The sequence below is a fragment of the Oncorhynchus masou genome, chromosome 6 (genome assembly GCF_036934945.1).
Source record: "Oncorhynchus masou masou isolate Uvic2021 chromosome 6, UVic_Omas_1.1, whole genome shotgun sequence".
NCBI classification, from domain to species: Eukaryota; Metazoa; Chordata; class Actinopteri; order Salmoniformes; family Salmonidae; genus Oncorhynchus; species Oncorhynchus masou.
The window spans coordinates 11,990,873-12,008,303 of NC_088217.1; the positions used below are offsets into that span (position 1 = coordinate 11,990,873).

Consider the following 17,431-nt stretch of genomic DNA (forward strand, 5'->3'; position numbering starts at 1 on the left):
TCATTCTAACTAGTCTGTTCTTCCCTACAGGGTAACCCTGGTACTGATGGTATTGGTGGAGCTAAAGGATCAGCTGTGAGTCTCCTGGACAACCTCTCCTCTTCTCCTGTCTCCCTCCCTTCCTCTGTCCTCTGTCTCTGTATCGTATAGTCCTACACTCTGTTCTCACACTATGCCTACAGACTTCTATCAGTGTAACTTAAGATAGTCCATGTCCACAGGGGCAGGGTTTGGGCAGGGTTTGAGGGCCATCTCCAACTAAGTCTAATAAAATGTTATGCCTGAAGTACGGTTTTATTAGAGTTGAATAGAGTTGTGTGGCATCTGTCAGTGCTTCTTGCTGGAATATGGAAGGTGAATGGAGGTCATATCTAAACCACTGGGATATCTACAGAGATAACCAGAGATGGCCCTGAGTTTTCATACACTATATGAAATCTACAAAATGTAAGACATTATAAAGTCTCATATATTACTATGACAAGTTATAGAGCATTATAATGCACCTGCAGGCTAAAAGTAAAGAGTTACAGACATGATTTCTAAACTAAATGTAAACGCTTGTGACCAGCCTAGTCAACTAGTTCAGTCTGAGAACTAAAGAGAAATAGTGATGCAGTGGTCTAAGGCACTGCATCCCAGTGTGTCACTACATTCCCTGGTTTCGAAATCTAAGCTGTATCACATCCGTCGTCCGGTTTAGGGTTTGGCCAGGGTAGGCTGTCATTGTAAATTAACTGACTTGCCTAGTTAAATAAATACAAATATTTAGTCACTCCCACATTATGAAACCCACCTTTGACCCTGAAAAAAAAAACGATTGTGGATCTCATCTCCATTACTGTGAGTCAGTAGTTTTTGTATTTCTTTGTTCGTGTGCCCTAACCACAAGTTGTTCTATTTATCTGGTCAGGTGACATGGTTAGGAAAAGCTCTCGGTCTTAATTTTCCCTGTAACACAATCAAGAACCCATTAAAATCATTTAGATGAGAATCAGTCAGGTGTGATATATGTCGCTTTGAGTTAATTATGGCTGAGTAGACCAGACCTGGGGCCAACCATGCACACACACACACACACACACACACACACATACACATACACATACACATACACATACACATACACATACACATACACACACTACACACACACACACACACACACACACACACACACACACACACACACACACACACACACACACACACTCACACACTCACACACACACACACACACACACACACACACACACACACACACACACACACACACACACACACACACACACTCACACTCACACACACACACACACACACACACACACACACACACACACACACACACACACACACACACACACACACACACACACACACACACACACACACACACACACACACACACACACACACGCCTATCCCTTACATAATAGTCAAGCAGACTGCAGTTGGTACTTGGTGCTGGATGTCCAGGCCGTGTCTCTAGCTTCAGGACCTCTCCCACCTGCTCCACCCTCTAACTCATGTAAAATTGAAGACATTGATCTAAGTCCAGAAACCTCCTTAGATAAAGTTATAGATTTTTTTCCCCTCATTGATCTACAAGCAACAGTAAACATATCACTACTTCTTCTTTTCAGATCTTAATGTCACGGTGTTGATTGAATGTTTAGTGTTCCCTTCCACTATCGCACATGATCATTTCAGCGTGATGATTGATTGGTACGTGATTGATATTGACCTGTGTCCTATCTGTCGCTCTACCATAGGGTGCTCCTGGTATCGCTGGCGCGCCTGGCTTCCCAGGACCCCGTGGCCCTCCAGGACCCCAGGGAGCCACTGGGCCTCTCGGACCAAAGGGAACATCTGTACGTCAAAACTGTTGTAATGTATAATGAGTGTCAGGGACGATACGAGGTATCTGTAATATAATAATATTTTGTAATGTAGCGTGATTCCGTTTGCATTTCAAAGGCTCGTAATATGCAACTCCAATGGAGGAAATGGTCATAATCTGACTTCATTGTCAAAAGACTTAAGAATGTTGAAGGTCTGTAATAATGACCCATGTATTTGTTTGGCTTTCTCTCTAGGGTGACCCTGGTATCCCAGGTTTCAAGGGTGAGGCTGGACCCAAGGGAGAGATTGTGAGTATTATTAAATAAACAATAAAAAGTGAACAGTAAATATTACGCTCACACAAGTTCCAAAAGAATGAAGACATTTCAAATGTCATATTATGTGTTGTAATGATGTGCAAATACTTAAAGTACAAAAGGGAAAATACATAAACATAAATATGGGTTGTATTTACAATGGTGTTTGTTCTACACTGGTTGCCTTTTTCTTGTGGCAACAGATCACACATCTTGCTGCTGTGACGGCACACTGTGGTATTTCACCCAATAGATATGGATTTGTTGTGTAATCTGAGGGAAATATGTGTCTCAAATATGGTAATACATTTGGCAGGAGGTTAGGAAGTGTAGCTCAGTTTCCACCTCATTTTGTGGGCAGTGTGCACATAGCCTGTCTTCTCTTGAGAGCCAGGTCTGCCTACGGCTGCCTTTCTCAATAGCAAGGCTACGCTCACTGAGTCTGTACATAGTCAAGGCTCTCTCTCTCTCTCTCTCTCTCTTTCTCTCTTTGAGTCTCTCTCTTTGAGTCTCTCATAGCTAAGGAATCCCTCAAAATACTGGATAATGTCCAAGAGTTTATAATGCCCAATGAAACTCATTGACAGAATGGAGAGCATCCCAGATTGCTTCCAGATTGTAACAGAGTTTGTAACTAAGCCACATGGGGGCCCTGTTGGTTTGTTATCTGTCAAAATCTAACATTAGACCTACTAAGGACCAGGCAAGCAACAAAATTTTAAACATTTTATGGTAGTTTCGAAAATAAAGTAAAGAATGCATATTTATCCTCAGCATTCATTATAAAAAATTAGATTGAGAGACAACTTTTCTTTGTTAGGTGAACTTCTGTTGTGTTATCATTAGTTAAGTAAGATGTCTGCTAATGTTAGGTGAGGTTCTGTTGTGTTATCATTAGTTAAGTAAGATGTCTGCTGATGTTAGGTGAGGTTCTGTTGTGTTATCATTAGTTAAGTAAGATGTCTGCTGATGTTAGGTGAGGATCTGCATTAGTTAAGTGATGTCTACTTAGGTGAGGTTCTGTTGTGTTATCATTAGTTAAGTGAGATGTCTACTGATGTTAGGTGAGGATCTGTTGTGTTATCATTAGTTAAGTGAGATGTCTGCGGCTTGGTAAATACTTTCTGGAAGCAAATGATAACACAACAGATCCTCACCTAACATCAGCAGACATCTTACTTAACTAATGATAACACAACAGATCCTCACCTAACATCAGCAGACATCTTACTTAACTAATGATAACACAACAGAACCTCACCTAACATCAGCAGACATCTTACTTAACTAATGATAACACAACAGAACCTCACCTAACATTAGCAGACATCTTACTTAACTAATGATAACACAACAGAACCTCACCTAACATCAGCAGACATCTTACTTAACTAATGATAACACAACAGGATATTACATGTGATTACTAACATCAGCAGACATTTACTGTAACTAATGATAACACAACAGATCCTCACCTAACATCAAGCCCAGAGGAGAGCATCTTACTTAACTAATGATAACACAACAGATCCTCACCTAACATCAGCAGACATCTTACTTAACTAATGATAACACAACAGATCCTCACCTAACATCAGCAGACATCTTACTTAACTAATGATAACACAACAGATCCTCACCTAACATCAGCATATACTTGAACAGTTTTTCTCCCTTCGTAGTGAAATCTATTTCTAAATCTAAATCTATTTTTGGATGACGGATATTACATGATTACTAACATCCTGCTGTGTTTGTGTAGGGACCCGCGGGTCCCCAAGGAGCCCTTGGCCCTGCAGGAGAGGAGGGGAAGAGGGGACCCAGAGGAGAGCCCGGCGCTGCTGGACCTCTCGGACCTCCCGGAGAGAGAGTGAGTACCACCCATGACACCCATCTTGTCACCCCCTTCGGCGTACAAGGCTACCTATCATTCCAACCACTTGTTGAGGCACAATGTGTTTCCTGGACATAAAAAGGAGGAAATGAAATGGACGGCTACACTCCCAGTGGGCTGTCACAGAGAGGGCTGTCACAAGGGGGGCTGTCACAGGGAGGGCTGTCTCAGAGAGGGCTGTCACAGAGAGGGCTGTCACAGAGAGGGCTATCCCAGAGAGGGCTGTCTCAGAGAGGGCTGTCTCAGAGAGGGCTGTCTCAGAGAGGGCTGTCCCAGAGAGAGCTGTCATAGAGAGGGCTGTCATAGAGAGGGCTGTCATAGAGAGGGCTGTCCCAGAGTGGGCTGTCACAGAGTGGGCTGTCACAGAGAGGGCTGTCACAGAGAGGGCTGTCACAGAGTGGGCTGTCATAGAGAGGGCTGTCATAGAGAGGGCTGTCACAGAGTGGGCTGTCCCAGAGAGGGCTGTCATAGAGTGGGCTGTCACAGAGTGGGCTGTCATAGAGAGGGCTGTCACAGAGAGGGCTGTCACAGAGAGGGCTGTCACAGAGAGGGCTGTCCCAGAGAGGGCTGTCACAGAGAGGGCTGTCCCAGAGAGGGCTGTCATAGAGAGGGCTGTCACAGAGAGGGCTGTCCCAGAGAGGGCTGTCCCAGAGAGGGCTGTCATAGAGAGGGCTGTCCCAGAGAGGGCTGTCACAGGGGGACTGTCACAGGGAGGGCTGTCTCAGAGAGGGCTGTCACAGAGAGGGCTGTCACAGAGAGGGCTGTCCCAGAGAGGGCTGTCTCAGAGAGGGCTGTCTCAGAGAGGGCTGTCTCAGAGAGGGCTGTCCCAGAGAGGGCTGTCCCAGAGAGGGCTGTCACAGAGAGGGCTGTCCCAGGGAGGGCTGTCCATATCACTTTACATTTACCACACACTGTAGTCTCGCTCCCAGCGTTAAATGTTGATTTTTTTATTTTCTTCTTCTTCTAACCCTGAACCCTTTTGTTGTTGTCTTTGTTTAGGGCGCCCCCGGTAACCGTGGTTTCCCAGGTCAGGATGGTCTGGCTGGTCCCAAGGTGAGTGTCACCATGACAATATGGTCTCAGGGGAGGGGCTTATCGTTAAAGGAGGGGAAACTAAGTGCTATGGTACAAGAAATGAACAGGAAGTGTCCATTCAGATCAACTGAATAGGTTACACTAATACTGGCAGGACTGTGTCAGCAATAGACTCTTGAGTGACGGATTGTTAACATAAACGTTAACCACGCAGGATTGGTTCTGGGTTATTATGACATAAGGTCAGCAATGACATATCTGTACATTTCAACACCACAGGATCATGGGTAATATACTATATGTATCTATATATCTACAGCCAAGCGTTGGTGTGAAAATACCCTTCTGTACTAGAGTAGTAGTGAAGACATTCCATCATCGTTTTCTGAACACAAGAATTTATTGGAGTCCCTTAGGCAATTACTATCCAACCTGACTGAATATTCTGTTAGGAGCGCATCGATAGTGGAACAGCCAGGCATCACAGAGAAAATGATACGTGAGAAAGAAAGACAGAGCCCCTATTAGGTCATGTCCACACTTGACACGTACACGCGACTTCTGCTATCAGAATACGAAGATCGCATTGAAAAGACGTGTAGACGCACAAAAATCGCTTTGTTGTTCTGATTGTGTTCAGATTTTGAATCAGGCTACTGAAAGCCCATAAAGTGGTGGACTTCATCAGCACTCCTCCCACAAGTCTCCAGAAAACGTGTGCTTTGGGACGGAAAGGCACCTTTTAATTATAACGTTGGAGCAAATACATTCCTAGCGTGTGAGGAACTTGTTTGGTGGCCTCATAAAAGCTAGCCAGCTAGCTAATATTTAGTCTTTTTAGAATTTATGCTGAACTATATGCATTCCCTTTAGCGTTGCTTGCTAACTTGCTTGCTAGCTACAGAGGTTTGCTTGCTGGCTAGCTACAGAGGTTAGCTACAGTAGTTAGCTACTGCCATCAGACTATTCCACTTTTTGTAGAATGCATACTGGCATTTGAATATACCGCGAGAAAAGGGAATCAGGACACACTGTGGACAAGGTAGACACATGTACATGTAGGTGTACAAATGCTGCATGAACAGTCAAGTCTAGACACAAGCCTTAGTGTCAGTGTTGTCTACTGGCGTCATCTATAATTCTACTATTTCACCACCAGAGGTCACCTCGACCTCATCCTCACCACCAACTCCAGTCTAGCTGACACCAGTGTCTCAGACTGCAAATGGAAGCGTTTCATTACATTCCAAATGAAATATTATTCACTGGTATTCATTACATTGGGTGAATGTGTCAGAAGGAATCTTTTCTAATTTCAAGACAATTGACCCTTGTCTTTTCCCCCCCCTCCTCAGAAGGGAGATTTCCGTTGTCCAACGGAATGTATTCAACCAATATGGGTCTCCCACATACATGTCATCAGCACCCAGGGAACAACTGCTTTGCTCAAGGGCAGAATGACAGATTTTGACCTCTGCTCAAACTTCCAGTTACTGGCCCAATCCTCCTGCCCTCCAGGCTACCTGCCGCCTGAGGGTGTTTGCGTAGGGTAACCTCATGTGAAGTGACTGTGGAGACAGATGGAGCGGATGTTTCCCACAATAGGGGTGAATCCTCACTTCCACTCAAGTCAAATGTTCACTTAGTCAAGCATGGATGTCAATAGGATGATAATTATCTTACCCGCTGACACAAAAAGATAGAGGAACACAGATGTCTGTAATGATCTGTTGAGGTTTGTTTAGGGACAAACAGACAGGCTTTACATTTCAGTGCTTCACACTGTCAGACACTTCCCTCAGAGCGTCGTCAGTTCATTTAGCCTCCTAATACATTACAAGTACTACTGTAGCCTCATGTGAAGAGGCTGTGGAGATAGATCTGTCTGATCGATTGAATGATTTGTTGATTGGCTGATTGATTTATGTGTTGATTGATTGACGTGTTAATGTGTTGATTTATTGATGGGTTGATTGATTGTTGGGTTGATTGATTTTTACACCTGCATTGCTTGTTGTTTGGGGCTTGAGGCTGAGTTTCTGTACAACACTTTGAGATATCAGCTGATGTAAGAAGGTCCATATTTGATTTGATTTATTGGATTGATTACATGATTGATTGATCGTCTCCATTGAGTAACACACATTTTTTCTCCTCCTAATCCAGGGAGCCCCTGGCGAGCGTGGAGTCGGCGGCGTGTCTGGCCCTAAGGGAGCCGGCGGTGACCCTGGTCGTCCCGGCGAGCCCGGTCTTCCTGGTGCAAGAGTAAGTTCAACTACAACATCTCTCTACCATCTGTAACAGTAGTATGTATAATTGCTCTGGTAAGATGGAATAGTTCTCCAAACTATGGCTGAGTAATATAGCCCATTCATTATCTTTGTAATTTTGACTCGCATAATAATATTGTATGTAGGGTACTAAGGGTAATGGCTACACTACGAAGCCAGGACAATAATCACTGTAGATTTAACTCACATGCTGTACAGTATACAGTGATGTGTGTGTGTCTCTGTGCTCTTGCAGGGTCTTACTGGTCGTCCCGGTGATGCAGGTCCCCAAGGAAAAGTTGGACCCGGTGTAAGTACGCTTGTTGTCTGTTTTGTTCAACGACTGTAAAAAAAAAAAAAAATTGTATAAAAAAAAAAAAGAATAAACATGAATTTGCTCACTAGATGAATCAGCATGTTCACAGGACTCTGACCAATGATTTATATAGACACTAGATGGCTGATAGGGTACATCATTGACTCTGACAGTGTAGAAACCCCCTCAGGTGCGTAACTTCTAGTTTTTATTTTGCATAATTGATTGATTGATTGATTGATTGACTGACCCTCCTGTTTCCCCTCTTTAGGGTGCTGCTGGTGAGGATGGTCGCCCTGGTCCCCCTGGCCCTATGGGAGCCCGCGGTCAGCCTGGCGTGATGGGATTCCCCGGACCCAAGGGAGCCAATGTGAGTGTGACTGTTTGATTGATTGTAGATTGATTGATTTGGTTGGTTGGTTGGGTGTTTTGGATGATTGATGATTGGTTGATTGGGTGTTTTTAATGAGTTGATGATTTGGTGTATTGGATGATTTACATATACATTAGGGAGATTACATATCTACATGGACAGAGTGTATGTCTATTCTACATACAACTGGACGTGGCTGACTGCTTTGTGTGTGTTTTCTGACTAGGGCGAACCTGGCAAGGGCGGCGAGAAAGGATTGCTCGGTGCGCCAGGTCTGAGAGTAAGTCATTTATCTCACCCAGACAGACAGACACAGACAGCCTTTTCAGTTGAGCCATGTGAAATATGCCGGGGTAAACACACCTTATGCCCGACTAGAAAGGAATCCATTAAGATTAAACCAAACACAGTTACAAATCATAAACAGCCTTCTATCTTCTTTTTGATGATAATATTTGCCATTTTAAATGTGCAGAAAACACTTTAAAGATGTTGTTAGGAAACCATTCCACATACTCAGTTGCCATAGTAGTAATTACATCTATCAGTCTTCATCTGGCTCCCATGGCCTCTAACTCTCTCTCTCTATCTCTCTCTACCCTCTCTCTCTCTCTCTACCCCCCTCTCTCTATCTCTCTCTCTATCTCTCTCTCTACCCCCCTCTCTCTATCTCTCTCTCTATCTCTCTCTATCCTCTCTCTCTCTCTCTCTACCCCTCTCTCTCTCTCTATCTCTCTCTATCTCTATCTCTCTCTATCTCTCTCTATCTCTCTCTCTTTTTTCTCTCTCTCCCTATAGGGTCTACCTGGTAAGGATGGTGAGACCGGAGCTGCTGGACCCCCTGGCCCTGCTGTGAGTATCTCTATCTCTCCAATCACACTCTGCTGCCGTCACGTCTGTCTCACTGCTCTTATCCACCTTTCTCAATTTACTTTCTAAAAACGACCTGATAACTCCACCAAACCCAGACTGGATATACTCCAATGTGTTCAACGTGTATCTTTGTCAATTTGCTGCTAGCTAACCTTTCTGAGTCAAGTTTCATTGTGGTTGTAAGATGGTAAGATTATTACACTGTATCGTCAAGATGAGACCAATTTCTTCACAATGACTTGGCTTGATGTTAGATGCGCCGATTGAGTTTAAAGGCTCAATGTTTTAGTTTTTTTAACGGCAGCCCAATGCCTTGTTTTGCTAGAATTCTATTCCACCTTTAACCTATTTTATCAGGGAGTCATACTGAGAACAAGGTCTATTCTACAAATGAGCCCTGAATGACAGAAATAACAGAAAATGCACACATCAATATCGATACAAAATGCAAACAGAGAGAAAAACACGATCATAAAAAAACACATTCATTAGTAATAAGGTCCTCAATCAGCTGTCTGAATGACCCTAGAGACCAGAACATCACATTCATCAGTAATAAGGTCCTCAATCAGCTGTCTGAATGACCCAAGAGACCAGAACATCACATTCATCAGTAATAAGGTCCTCAATCAGCTGTCTGAATGACCCAAGAGGCACCAGAACATCACATTCATCAGTAATAAGGTCCTCAATCAGCTGTCTGAATGACCCTAGAGACCAGAACATCACATTCATCAGTAATAAGGTCCTCAATCAGCTGTCTGAATGACCCTAGAGACCAGAACATCACATTCATCAGTAATAAGGTCCTCAATCAGCTGTCTGAATGACCCTAGAGACCAGAACATCACATTCATCAGTAATAAGGTCCTCAATCAGCTGTCTGAATGACCCAAGAGGCCAGAACATCACATTCATCAGTAGTAAGGTCATCACATTGAACATCACATTGAAGAACATTTTGAAGATTGTTCCACAAAGAAGCTGCAAGAAAAGTAAAAGCTGATTTCCTCGGTGGAGACCAGAGGCGTTTCCAGAGTTATCAATCACTGAGACCTGGAGTGGTAACTCCTATGTCTAAAGTTTAGTAAAGACGTTAGGATGTCAGAAGGTGAATTCACCAATTTGTAAGTCGCTCTGGATAAGAGCGTCTGCTAAATGACTTAAATGTTAAATGTTAGGTACAATGGGTCTTTTTTAAAAGGCTTTATAAATGAAAACATAGTAATGTATGAACATACGTGACATCAAAGAGGGCCAACCAACTTCCTGGAAGAGAAGGCAGTGATGAGTACTAAAATTGTTGCCTGTAATAAATCGCAGTCCACTATGATAAACTGCATCTAACGGTTTTAACCAATTGGCAGCTGAGTTCATAGAGTTGATGTCGCCATAGTCTGGAACCGATAGAAACGTTTACTGAATAATAACTTATACTTAGTTTTACTTTTTTGGGCGGCAGGGTAGCCGAGTGGTTAGAGCTGTTGGACTAGTAACCGGAAGGTTGCAAGTTCAAATCCCAGAGCTGACAAGGTACAAATCTGTTGTTCTACCCTTGAACAGGCAGTTTACCCACTGTTGCTAGGCTGTCATTGAAAATAAAATTTGTTCTTAACTGACTTGCCAAGTTAAATAAAGGTAAAATAAATAAAAATGACCTGCATTCAATACTAATTTTAGGTCAAAGTTTTCCTGTAATACAATGAAGGCAGACTGTTCAGATAGAGCCTGGTCAACCGTGGGCACAATAGCATACACAACAGTGTCATCGGCATACAAGTGCAGGTGAACATGTTTTACAGACAAGTCGATATTCACAATGTAAACAGTACAGGACACAGAATCAACCCCAGAACTCCACCTTTCGTGATATCCAGGAAACCTGATTTAACAGTAGATACACATTGAGTTCTATCTGTCAAGTCATTTTAACACCAGTTACATGCAGCCTGGTCTGGGCCAATTGAGGAAAGCCTCGGAATGAGCAGTGGCTTTGACAGGTCAATGAATAATGCTCACTGTTAAGCCTTCCTTTACCACAGGGCCCTGCTGGAGAGAGAGGAGAGCAAGGACAACCTGGACCTTCTGGCTTCCAGGTCAGTAGATGTACACCTCTCTCTCTCTCACTCTGCATTCACTGTGTACCTGTCTGTCTGTCTGTCTGTCTGTCTGTCTGTCTGTCTGTCTGTCTGTCTGTCTGTCTGTCACTCTCCATTCATTGTGTACCTGTATGTCTGTCACTCTGCATTCACGGTGTACCTGTCTGCCTGTCTGTCACTCTGCATTCAGGGTCTGCCCGGACCTCCTGGACCCCCTGGTGAGGGTGGCAAGCCCGGTGACATGGGAGTTCCAGGAGAGGGTGGAGCTGCTGGTGCCACTGGACCAAGAGTGAGTTTAGTTTCCTCCTCCATCATCTCCATACCAACGATGTTCATATAGCTAACTCCACTTATGGAGTTATGGAGGATAATAATGCTAACCATCCGTCCCTGTCTCCTTGTAGGGTGAGCGTGGTTTCCCAGGAGAGAGAGGAGGTGCTGGGCCTCAGGGGCTGCAGGGACCCCGTGGTCTTCCTGGAACTCCTGGAACTGACGGACCTAAGGTGAGACAAACACACTACTGTAGAGAACTTAGTCTTCTGATATACCTAAATGAAGCTAGTACAATTTGCAACTAGTAGAATGTGCTGCTAGTAGAATTTCCAATTAGTAGAATTTGCAGGTAGTAGAAGTTGCAGTAGAATTTGCAGCCATTAGAATTTGCAGTATAATTTGCAGCTAGTAGAATTTGCAGCTAGTGGAATTTGCAGCTAGTAGAATTTGCAGCTAGTAGAATTTGCTGCTCGTAGAATTTGCAATTAGTAGAATTTGCATTAGAATTTGCAACTAGTCGATTTTGCAAATAGTACAATTTGCAGTAGAATTTGCAGCTAGTAGAATTTGCAGCTAGTAGAATTTGCAGCTAGTAGAATTTGCAATTAGTAGAATTCGCATTATAATTTGCAACTAGTAGAATTTGCAATTAGTCAAATTTGCAGCTAGTAGAATTTGCAGCTAGTAGAATTTGCAGTAGAATTTGTAGCTAGTAGAATTTGCAGTAGAATTTGCAGCTAGTAGAATTTGCAGTAGAATTTGCAGCTAGTAGAATTTCCGGTCTACTATCATTTTTTTGTAAAAAATGTTTTAACCTTATGTTACCAGGTCAGTTGACTGAGAACACAGTAATTTACAGCAACAGCATGGGGAATAGTTACAGGGAGAGAGGAGGGGGGGATTTGAATGAGTGAGCAATTGGAAGCTGGGGATGATTAGGTGGCCATGATGGTATGAGGGCCAGATTGGGAATTTAACCAGGACACCGGGGTTAACACCCCTAATCTTACCATAAGTGCCATGGGATCTTTAGTCACCACAGAGAGTCAGGACACTTGTTTGGTTCCACCATATCCCACAGAAACACATATAGTCTTTGATATATGAGACGGGCTCATTACCATAATGCACAGTCCCATCATGATCCTACACAGTATCTGTTTAAAGCATGCCAGCAATACCGTCTCGTTATCACCAAGGGAAAATTCTACACAGCCTTTTCACTACATAGAAGAAGGGATTTACGGTTATCATATTAAAGGAAACGTGCCACATTCACAGATATTTCTGTTGTCCGTCAACCACGGCTCAATGCAACTTTTCATTCTCAATACTGGTAATGAGTGGAACAGACTTTGTGCAGATTTGAGGAGACTAGGGGGTGAAAGAACCTGCCTGCTTGCCTTCGGGGCCATTTCAGTTCAGAACCCCTCTGACTGTCAGCCAAGGAGGAAATGATAGAAAGAGGCTGGGATTAAAGCTAATGATAGGAGGGAGGAGGAGGAGGAGGAGGGGGGGAGGAGGAGGAGGGATGAACAGACAGATGAATGTAACTGGGGATTCAGAGAGGCAGCATTGCCAGCAGGAGAGAACAAACACAGCATTCCTCTTCGAGCTAAGCGCAGCAGGAACATTTGGCAAATTGGCCGAGAACAAGCTTAGAGAACGTTTATGAGAATGAGCTACCAGACGGCCAAGTCAGCGTAATACAGAAGAGGGAGACAAAAAAACAACAACGTAAACTCAGACCTGAGTTCAGATACTGTTAGAAATAATTTCAGATAATGTACAGGAGCTGTGTCTTGCTGTGGCTGATGTATTTGAATAAGACTATTACACGTTCTATCCAATAGAAATTTGTTTCAATCAGCAATGTTTTGACTTCTATGTTCACCTACACCACCGTTCAAAAGTTTGGGGTCACTTAGAAATGTCCTTGTTTTTGAAAGAAACTCCAATTTGATCAGAAATCACAGTGTAGACATTGTTAATGTTGTAAATGACTATTGTAGCCGGAAACAGCAGATTTTTTATTGACTATCTACATAGGCGTACAGAGGCCCATTATCAGTAACCAGCACTCCTGTGTTCCAATGGCACGTTGTGTTAGCTATTATTGTTAGCTATTCAGTCTATTCTTGTTCTGAGAAATGAAGGCTATTCCATGCGAGAAATTGCCAAGAAACTGAAGATCTCGTACAATGCTGTGTACTACTCCCTTCACAGAGCAGCACAAACTGTCTCTAACCAGAATAGAAAGAGGAGTGGGAGACCCCGGCGCACAACTGAGCAAGAGGACAAGTACATTACAGTGTCTAGTTTGAGAAACAGACGCCTCACAAGTCCTCAACTGGCAGGTTCATTAAATTGTACCTGCAAAACACTAGTCAGAGTTGCAAAGAAAACGCCATATCTCAGACTGGCCAATAAAAATAAAAGATTAAGATGGGCAAAAGAATACAGACACTGGACAGAGGAACTCTGCCTAGAAGGCCAGCATCCCGGAGTCGCCTCTTCACTGTTGACGTTGAGACAGGTGCTTTGCGGGTACAATTTAATGAAGCTGCCAGTTGAGGACTTGTGAGGCATAGTGTATGTCTAGATGTATATAATGTTTCCATGTCTAGATGTATATAATGTTTCCATGTCTAGATGTATATAATGTTTCCATGTCTAGATGTATATAATGTTTCCATGTCTAGATGTATATAATGTTTCCATGTCTAGATGTATATAATGTTTCCATGTCTAGATGTATATAATGTTTCCATGTCTAGATGTATATAATGTTTCCATGTCTAGATGTATATAATGTTTCCATGTCTAGATGTATATAATGTTTCCATGTCTAGATGTATATAATGTTTCCATGTCTCGATGTATATAATGTTTCCATGTCTAGATGTATATAATGTTTCCATGTCTAGATGTATATAATGTTTCCATGACTCGATGTATATAATGTTTCCATGACTCAATGTTAACCTATGTCTAGATGTATATAATGTTTCCATTTCTAGATGTATATAATTTTTCCATGTCTAGATGTATATAATGTTTCCATTTCTAGATGTATATAATGTTTCCATGTCTAGATGTATATAATGTTTCCATGGATATAATGTTTCCATGTCTAGATGTTCACCTGTCTAGATGTATATAATTTTTCCATGTCTAGATGTATATAATGTTTCCATGCCTAGATGTATATAATGTTTCCATGTCTAGATGTTCACCTGTCTAGATGTATATAATTTTTCCATGTCTAGATGTATATAATGTTTCCATGCCTAGATGTATATAATGTTTCCATGTCTAGATGTTCACCTGTCTAGATGTATATAATTTTTCCATGTCTAGATGTGTATAATGTTTCCATGCCTAGATGTATATAATGTTTCCATGTCTAGATGTTCACCTGTCTAGATGTATATAATGTTTCCATGTCTAGATGTATATAATGTTTCCATGCCTAGATGTATATAATGTTTCCATGTCTAGATGTTCACCTGTCTAGATGTATATAATTTTTCCATGTCTAGATGTATATAATGTTTCCATGCCTAGATGTATATAATGTTTCCATGTCTAGATGTTCACCTGTCTAGATGTATATAATTTTTCCATGTCTAGATGTGTATAATGTTTCCATGCCTAGATGTATATAATGTTTCCATGTCTAGATGTTCACCTGTCTAGATGTATATAATGTTTCCATGTCTAGATGTATATAATGTTTCCATGGATATAATGTTTCCATGTCTAGATGTTCACCTGTCTAGATGTATATAATGTTTCCATGTCTAGATGTATATAATGTTTCCATGCCTAGATGTATATAATGTTTCCATGTCTAGATGTTCACCTATGTCTAGATGTTTTAGGGACTACAGAAGGAAATGAGCTATTAACTAAATCTGGTGCGACAAATGTTTTCTCAATGCTCTGAGACTTATGGTTTTGTTGTACAATGTCCCTGCTAAATAAACTTCATACATAATTTGAGCATGCATGTTGCAATGGACAACTTCATTTAGTCCTCAGATCATTCTCAAATATATATTCTCAAACCACCCAATATCTTGAAGGAAACTGAAAATGTAAGCTTTTAATGAAGGTCCTTATGAAAAATGAAAACCTTTGAAGGTGCTGCTGATACCCAGTTGCCAAAGGGGGGAAATACCTTTCAGCTAGTTATCTACTGGGTAGTGTTCACCTTGCATTTCATATGGTTTGTTTTGATGAATAATATCACTGTGAACAGGCCAATTTCCTCATTGTGGGGATAGAGCTTCTGTGAAATGATTTTTTAATTTGTTCTGTTCTATTCAGTTCTATTCTGTTCTATTCAGTTCAGTTCTATTCAGTTTTCTTCTATTCTGTTCTCTTTAATTCCATTCTGTTCTATTCAGTTCAGTTCTATTCAGTTCTCTTCAGTTCTATTCTGTTCTATTCAGTTCTATTCCGTTCTCTTCAGTTCTGTTCTATTCATTTCAGTTCTATTCAGTTCTCTTCAGTTCTGTTCTGTTCTATTCAGTTCTGTTCTGTTCTATTTAGTTCTGTTCTATTCAGTTCAGTTCTAGTCAGTTCTATTCAGTTCTGTTCTGTTCTAGTCTGTTGTATTCTGTTGTATTCTGTTGTATTCTACAGGCTGTTACTGTTGTTTTTCATCAAAACCTCAACCAGTTGCTGAGTTGCTATTAGTTCTGTATTCAGTTGCTGACAGTAGCTGTTGTGTGTCTTGTGTTGTAGGGCGCGATCGGACCAGGTGGTGCATCGGGTGCCCAGGGACCCCCCGGTCTGCAAGGTATGCCCGGAGAGAGAGGAGCCTCAGGCATCCCCGGACCTAAGGGAGACAGAGTGAGTGGCACTTGAAAGAAGCATCCTAATATTGGTTAAAGTCATAGTCATTTTTTATTTATTTTTTTATTTCACCTTTATTTAACCAGGTAGGCTAGTTGAGAACAAGTTCTCATTTACAACTGCGACCTGGCCAAGATAAAGCATAGCAGTGTGAACAGACAACACAGAGTTACACATGGAGTAAACAATTAACAAGTCAATAACACAGTAGAAAAAAAAGGGGAGTCTATATACATTGTGTGCAAAAGGCATGAGGAGGTAGGCGAATAATTACAATATTGCAGATTAACACTGGATTGATAAATGATCATGTACAGGTAGAGATATTGGTGTGCAAAAGAGCAGAAAAGTAAATAAGTAAAAACTGTGGGGATGAGGTAGGTGAAAATGGGTGGGCTATTTACCAATAGATTATGTACAGCTGCAGCGATCGGTTAGCTGCTCAGATAGCTGATGTTTGAAGTTGGTGAGGGAGATAAAGGTCTCCAACTTCAGCGATTTTTGCAATTCGTTCCAGTCACAGGCAGCAGAGTACTGGAACGAAAGGCGGCCGAATGAGGTGTTGGCTTTAGGGATGATCAGTGAGATACACCTGCTGGAGCGCGTGCTACGGATGGGTGTTGCCATCGTGACCAGTGAACTGAGATAAGGCGGAGCTTTACCTAGCATGGCCTTGTAGACGACCTGGAGCCAGTGGGTCTTGCGATGAATATGTAGCGAGGGCCAGCTGACTAGAGCATACAAGTCGCAGTGGTGGGTAGTATAAGGTGCTTTAGTGACAAAACGGATGGCACTGTGATAAACTGCATCCAGTTTGCTGAGAAGAGTGTTGGAAGCAATTTTGTAGATGACATCGCCGAAGTCGAGGATCGGTAGGATAGTCAGTATTACTAGGGTAAGCTTGGCAGCGTGAGTGAAGGAGGCTTTGTTACGGAATAGAAAGCCGACTCTTGATTTGATTTTCGATTGGAGATGTTTGATATGGGTCTGGAAGGAGAGTTTGCAGTCTAGCCAGACACCTAGGTACTTATAGGTGTCCACATATTCAAGGTCGGAACCATCCAGTGTGGTGATGCTAGTCGGGCATGCGGGTGCAGGCAGCGAACGGTTGAAAAGCATGCATTTGGTTTTACTAGCGTTTAAGAGCAGTTGGAGGCCACGGAAGGAGTGTTGTATGGCATTGAAGCTCGTTTGGAGGTTAGATAGCACAGTGTCCAATGACGGGCCGAAAGTATATAGAATGGTGTCGACCTGCGTAGAGGTGGATCAGGGA

At 42.3% G+C, this 17,431-nt stretch overlaps 1 protein-coding gene across 2 annotated transcripts in view; it reads left to right on the plus strand.

Moving 5' to 3' along the window:
* LOC135541354 (collagen alpha-1(II) chain) overlaps positions 1 to 17,431 on the plus strand; it is an 86,082-nt gene that overhangs the window by 46,374 nt on the left and 22,277 nt on the right. For both annotated transcript variants that reach the window (XM_064967540.1, XM_064967541.1), the window contains 14 exons: positions 31 to 75; positions 1,773 to 1,871; positions 2,097 to 2,150; positions 3,925 to 4,032; positions 5,056 to 5,109; positions 7,258 to 7,356; positions 7,618 to 7,671; positions 7,949 to 8,047; positions 8,277 to 8,330; positions 8,849 to 8,902; positions 10,966 to 11,019; positions 11,213 to 11,311; positions 11,427 to 11,525; positions 16,048 to 16,155. In XM_064967540.1, coding sequence (XP_064823612.1) covers positions 31 to 75; positions 1,773 to 1,871; positions 2,097 to 2,150; positions 3,925 to 4,032; positions 5,056 to 5,109; positions 7,258 to 7,356; positions 7,618 to 7,671; positions 7,949 to 8,047; positions 8,277 to 8,330; positions 8,849 to 8,902; positions 10,966 to 11,019; positions 11,213 to 11,311; positions 11,427 to 11,525; positions 16,048 to 16,155 — 1,080 coding nt within the window. The remainder of the gene's footprint in view (positions 1 to 30; positions 76 to 1,772; positions 1,872 to 2,096; positions 2,151 to 3,924; positions 4,033 to 5,055; positions 5,110 to 7,257; positions 7,357 to 7,617; positions 7,672 to 7,948; positions 8,048 to 8,276; positions 8,331 to 8,848; positions 8,903 to 10,965; positions 11,020 to 11,212; positions 11,312 to 11,426; positions 11,526 to 16,047; positions 16,156 to 17,431) is intronic.